The 6,339-nt window shown below is 41.2% G+C and overlaps 1 protein-coding gene across 2 annotated transcripts; it reads left to right on the top strand.

Annotated features, from left to right (window-relative positions):
- The first annotated feature begins 2,893 nt into the window (after positions 1 to 2,893).
- zbedx (zinc finger BED-type containing X) lies at positions 2,894 to 5,725 on the top strand. Of its 2 annotated transcripts, none has more exons than XM_042505265.2 (2): positions 2,894 to 3,128; positions 3,601 to 5,725. In XM_042505265.2, exons 1-2 carry the CDS (start codon positions 3,105 to 3,107, stop codon positions 5,311 to 5,313), a joined length of 1,737 nt encoding a protein of 578 aa, XP_042361199.1. In that variant the 5' UTR covers positions 2,894 to 3,104; the 3' UTR covers positions 5,314 to 5,725. The 2 variants fall into 2 exon arrangements, with proteins under 2 accessions (XP_042361199.1, XP_042361198.1); XM_042505264.2 differs by having other exon boundaries at positions 2,898 to 3,292.
- The last annotated feature ends 614 nt before the right edge of the window (positions 5,726 to 6,339 follow it).

Genomic DNA, 6,339 nt, shown 5'->3' with positions numbered 1-6,339 from the left:
CCAGCTTTTGTGACACTATTCCATCAAAAACACAGCCATGCCTTAATAAAAAAAAAAAACACACATTTGATGGCACTATGCTGGCTGGAAACACAGCAAAGTCTTGGTAAAAAATAAATTAAATAAATAAACGCTTTTTGTGGCACTATCTCAATGGAAATGAAGCAGTGTCCTGATAAAAATTTTTTAAAAAAACACTTTTTGTGGCGCGATCAGGACAGAAACACAGTGATGTCTTTGTAAAAAAAAAAAAAAACTTTTTGTGGCACTATTTTGGTGGAAATGCAGTTATGTCTCAGAAAAAAAACAAATGCTTTCCTTGGCACCATCCTGCCTGGACATGTAAAAAAGTGTTTTGTGGCACTTACCTGACAAAAAAACGCATTGATGTCTATATAAAAAAACAATTGCTTTTCGTGGCACTGTCTCACTGGAAACACTGCAACAGGTTCCTAAAATCAACTTCTTCTACAAAGCTGCCAGAGGACACAGTAATGTCTGACTTACGCACAACCAGTTTTGTTGTTCAAACAGTGGTCTGCAGCTTGGCAGCTGTTCCTCCTGGTGCCATGCTATCCACCGTCCTTTCCACCTCCTTATGATAAAGTCGGCTCATATTCTATGTCACCTACGGATGTACAAATGTAATGTACCCGTGGTTTGCAGAAACATATAATGCTAATGTTTTCTCCTAGGGCCTGGGCTGAGCAAAGTAGTCTGATCAGGAACAAAGAGAGATATGAGGACAATGTCTGGTTGTGTGTGGAGCTGTTTCTACTTCTGGGCTACTATTTCTCAGTGGATCTGTCTCTCTTGCTTTAATTCCTGCGGGTAAGTTGGTGTCTTTTCTGAGCCAAGTTCCCACATGCTGTCAGATGAATGAAAGAGCACCACAAGAATATCAATTGTGATCTTTAAAAATCCCTGACAGACATACTTTAAAACACTGAGATACTTAATAACATTTTGTACCTGATGTTATCAGTGTTGGAGGAAATATTCAGATCCTTAAGTGAAAGTATTATAACACACTGCAAAATAAATAAAAAATACATTTTAAAAAACTGTTACAAGTAAAATACCTGCATTCAAAATGTTACTTAAGTAAAAGTCAGTAAGTATAATCAGGAAAATGTACTGTAAGTATTTAAAGTAGAAAAATGTCTATATATTTTTGTCATATATTTTATGATTAGATTATTAATACTCATGCTTGAATGCAAAAGTAGTTGCTTTAAGTAGAGCTAATTTTGAACTATAAATAATGATTTTTTGATTATGGATTTTTGATTTTTTATTTACTCCATTAATAAATTTTTGGTTTGTAAAAATTTTAATTGATTGAAAAAAATTAAGAAAATAAAGAAAATAGTGAACGATTCTCTAAATTAGCCTTCATCAACTCCTGCCCCCTCACTGAAAAATATAGAATCTATATGCAATTGTTATTTATGTCAAAGGTTTAATCAGGAGACAACATATGTTTGTTGCTTTATTATAAAGTTAGTTGTCAGCGACTGTTGCCTGGAGGCTCCAAGTTTCTACATCAAACTTGTGTAAGTGACCCAGCCGATTGGACTGTCATTGGCAGCCAAACCAGTTATGATGCCAGTTGTGAATCTCAAGCATTCAAGTGAAGTAGCAAGCAGTGGAACACGTTTTTGGAGGAGGACTTTAAACGCTATGAAAATATTTTAACAGTTTGAGAAGGTGTTCTGCCAGGTGCAATGTTTTTATTTGGTGAGAAATAAGCCTATTAAACCAGCCAAAAACAATGGCTGATTTTAAAGGCTGGTTTTGAGACACTGCATGCCTCACGATAGATCATGAGAGGTAATGTTTATTCATTTCCTCATTTTCTTTGTTTCTTTTTTTATATATTTTTTCTTTGTATGGCTATTTTCTGCCATTGCTGCACAGAGGGTCATTTAATTAGAATCATCTTTATTGGCCAAGTATGTGTAGATATATAAGGTATTTGACTCAGTGTACCTATACAGAAAAATACATAGCAAGTATGAACAAGGACAGTGAAGCTGGACATATAAAGGTGAAGAATACACAGGACTTTTATGTTCACAAATATGTGAAAAATATACACTTAAGGCTGGATTACTGAATAGGCCTACAGGCAATGGGCTTGGGGGCCCAGCGTGTCAGGGGCCCCTCAGTTTTGCCAACAAATGAAGAGACATGTACACTTGGAGAGACATGTATTAACCAGAGAGAGACTCAATATCACCACAAAGAGGTGCAAAACATTTGCAAAGACATACAGAGAGACTTACAAAGGATAAATGTTTGAAAATGTTTCAAAAACAAAACAAAATGAGGTTAAATGATTTTAATGTTGTGTTTCTTGTTCATATATAGGAGGGGGCTCTGCATGTCAGTGCCCAGGGGCCCACTGTCCCTAATCCGCCCATGTATACTAAAGACTAGATATAAACAAATATTCCCTAACTAACAATAAACTGAAAATACACCTGTATATACCTGCACTTGTAGGCTATGTTGAAAAGCATAAAAAATAGTGCAAAGAAATCAACACTGAATGGAGTATGTGCATGTGTGTCTGTATTTACAGGATTTTTTTATGAAAGAGACAATGCATTTTGATATTTACATGTTAAAAAATATATAACTCTGTCTCGTTATTGCAGACTGGATGAGTTTGATTAAAACGTTGTGATATTGTTACTTCCGCGGCCCTGATGGTGGCGCCAAGTCGCAGCATCACCGGGAAAAAAAGAAAATGCTGGTGGTAAAAGTAAAGCCATGAAAGTGAGTAAAAATCACAAGGAGAAGACTGTGACGTCACAGCGTGGACGTTCGTCTGTACGACGCATGCGCAATGCTCCACTGTGACTGTTCTCGTAGAATGTTGTACACGCACAACGCGCGTGCGCCGGAGTAAACAATGTCGTCGCTGTCCGCTCCTTGTTTCGTTTCTGGGCAACATCTGAACAAAGGCCTGCCCCTTTTCATGAGGATTTCTCTGCCGCCATCGTTACTTTACGTGTAATCACGATTACTAAATCGGATTACGATACTTTTATTATATTTCCAGACGTCGATAACAGCGGAGATCATGTCCGAATTGGATGTTGATCACCATGAAAGCAGCGGTGAGACCAAATCGGCCATGCATACTTGGCGTTATCGCCACCATTTCACGTACAAGGCAGATCAAGGAAAAAATATCATCGTCCAGTGTAATCTATGTCTGCCGAGGGTCAATCTGCTCTCCACGTCGAAAACCTCCACATCAAACCTAAAGAAGCATTTAGACGTAAGTTACTCAAAGTAATCTCCCAGCGATGACTTCACGTACACGTCAGTTTAATATTTGAAAGAGTCAATGAATGAATAGCTGTCCTCGTGATTAATAACGTTACATTGTAGCTGCATGTTGATTACCAACTCGTGGCGCTGGAGGCTCTTTTTGTTCAACTTTGCAGGAAAAAACAAACATTTTACACGTGTCCTTTAGAGTTTTGTCATTGCATGTGAAGTTTAGAAACTAGTGGAAACTCAGATCATGCATGTGGCACACCTCCAGCAACTAACATGAAGCCTTGATGGCGTTTTGTCTTGCAGAGAACACACTTGGGCTGTGAAGCCAGGCCTGATGTCAAGAGGGGGAGAAAGAAAGAAGAGCACAACGGAGAGGAGAGTAGGCACTGCCAGCTCAAAAAGCTCAAAGCCGAAATCATCTCCAAATGCATGACCCAAGCCAAGATCGAAGAGCTGATTTTCAACTTCATTGTGGAGGATTGCCAGTCGTTTTATGTGCTGGAGCAGCCTGGATTCAAGAAGTTGATTTCAGGCTTAACTGAAGGGTTAAAGTCTATGGACAGAGTCACGTTGTTCACAAAGGTGGACCAGGGTTTCTCCAGGATGCGGGAGGAGCTGATGGCGAAACTCAGCAGCATCCAGTATGTGTGCACCACGGCGGACATCTGGACCGCTAACAACAGGAGCTTCTTCGGGATGACCTGTCACTGGATTGACAAACACTCTCTGGAGAGGAAATCCGCCGCTCTGGGGTTCGCGCGGCTGCAGGGCAGAATCACGCACGACACCATCGCCGGGCGGATACATGACATCCACGTGGCGTACAATATCGAGAGTAAAGTTCAGACCACGGTCACAGATAACGGCAGTCCCTTCATCAGCGTGTTCAAAGAGTTCGCAATGGACAGCCAGGAAAGTGACGACGACATCGGGTTCTACGAGAACGTGAGCGCAGTCCTGGAGGGCGAGCCGGAGCAGGACATGCTCCTGTTTCTGCCCACCGTTCAGCGCTGTGCGTCACACACCCTGGAGCTGATCGTCACAGAGGACTTTTGGCAGGCTGTGTCGCAGGGGCCCATGTGCCAGCTGCATTATAGCACAATGGCGAAGGTCTACGCCATCTGGAGCAAATGCCACCATCTTCAGGTCGGCATGGATGCGGCAGAGGAGATCGGAAAGATGGCGCTTGTTGTGCCCGCCGTCATACGCTGGAACGTGGAGTACTGCGCTGTACAAAAGATCGTCTCTCTCACCGAGCGGGAGCTGACGGAGCTGTGTGCTCGCCTGGAGGTCCCGCGGTTGCAGCCGGAGGAGATGGCGTTCCTGAAAGAATACGTGACCGTGTTCCACCCGCTCGCTTTTGCACTTGAACTTTTCCAAGCGGAGCAGAAGTGCTACCTGGGTCTGGTCATCCCAACCGTTCTCAGTCTGAAGAACAAGCTAAATGAGCAGAAAGACGTGGCAAATTACTTCGGCGATGTCATCAACGCCATTGTAGTGGCTATTGACGTGCGGTTCCAGGAGCTGTTCGCCAGCACAGAAGCGAAGATTGCTACCGCGACGACTCCTCAGTTCCGTTTGTGGTGGATGGCGGCCTCTGACAGGGAGGAGATGTGCTCCCTGCTGGCTACAGAGGCGTCCCAGATGGATCCCTGCAACGTGACCGAGGCGAACACAAGCCGGAATCTGTCGACCATAGAATCTGAAGACGACTTCTTCAGCTACGGGTCCGTGAAGCCCGCCATTCAGATACAGCAACGGGGGGCGATGGAGGAGGTCCGCAAGTACGTGGAGGGGACGGGGAAGAGCCTAGAATGCCTTCAGGACTTCCCTAGAATGAAGCAGCTTTTCCTCAAATACAACACGACGCTGCCATCCACGGCCCCCGTCCAGCGCCTCTTCAGTCAGAAAGGCAACCTGGTGACCTCACAGAGAAACTTTCTGACCGACGACTACTTCGAGCGCATTCAGCTTTTGAGATACAACAGTAACGTGTGCACTTTGGTCACCGAGTGAAGAGCGGTGACCCCTTTTTCTCGCAGCCTTTTAATTGATGCAGAATCAAACCATGTTGTGCTAAAAAATCATCACAGAAAAACCCTGAGTGATATCTCATTTCAGACAATTTAGCCCGGATGTGTTTTCTAATATTCCTCCCTTATCTGTTTTGATAGGCATAGCGTATATGTCCACCCCTGAATGGCCTGATGAAAACATCAAATTGACAATCATGGACGCTGACATTCACGGACTGAATATACTGACAAAAGCATCCTTCTATCTGTGCTATTGCTGTGATTTGAAGTAGCCACGGGGTTAAACTTAAGTGATTTTGTCATTCAGTTAGTTTTTTTCTACAGGTGCTCAGTGAGAACGCATCTCCTGTCTGTATGTTTTATATCATATATAAAGAGACAAGGAAAGAGCCCCTTTTTTTTTTTTGTTTTGTGTCTTTTTTGCACAAAAAAAGCAATTGGATTATTGGATCAGTGCAGTGGTGGGAGAAGTATTCAGAGCCTTTCCTTAAGTAAAAGTACTAATACCAATAATATATACCAATATAATATATAAATAAAAGAAAGTAAGTACATTAAGGAAAATGTACTTAAAGTATGAAAAGCAAATGGATCGAATTCAGAAAAATCTAAAAAAAAAAAAATTTAAAAAAAAATCAGAATTATTTAAAAAAAAAGAAAATGACTGAAATGTTTGTTTAAATAATTACCAAATAACCCAATTCAGAAAAAATCTCAAAGCTTTTCAAAAAAAAGAGAAAAAAAAAGAAAATGACTTGAATGTTTATCAAAATAGTTGTGGATTAATTTTCTGTCAATCAGCTAATTTATTAAGCAATTAATCATTTCAGCTGTACTTATATAAAGTATTTGGTGCTTTTAATGCAAAAGTCTTAATGTATTATGCAATTAGTAACCAAAATTTCCAGATTAATGAAATAAAGTACATATTACAATATTTCCCTCTGAAATGTCGCAGAGTAAAATTATCAAGTGGCATAAAAACAAAATACTAAAGTTAAGTGCA

The sequence above is a fragment of the Plectropomus leopardus genome, chromosome 18 (genome assembly GCF_026936395.1).
Source record: "Plectropomus leopardus strain MGB_pleo_1.0 chromosome 18, ASM2693639v1, whole genome shotgun sequence".
NCBI classification, from domain to species: domain Eukaryota; kingdom Metazoa; phylum Chordata; class Actinopteri; order Perciformes; family Serranidae; genus Plectropomus; species Plectropomus leopardus.
This window is presented reverse-complemented; position numbering and strand designations above follow the sequence as displayed.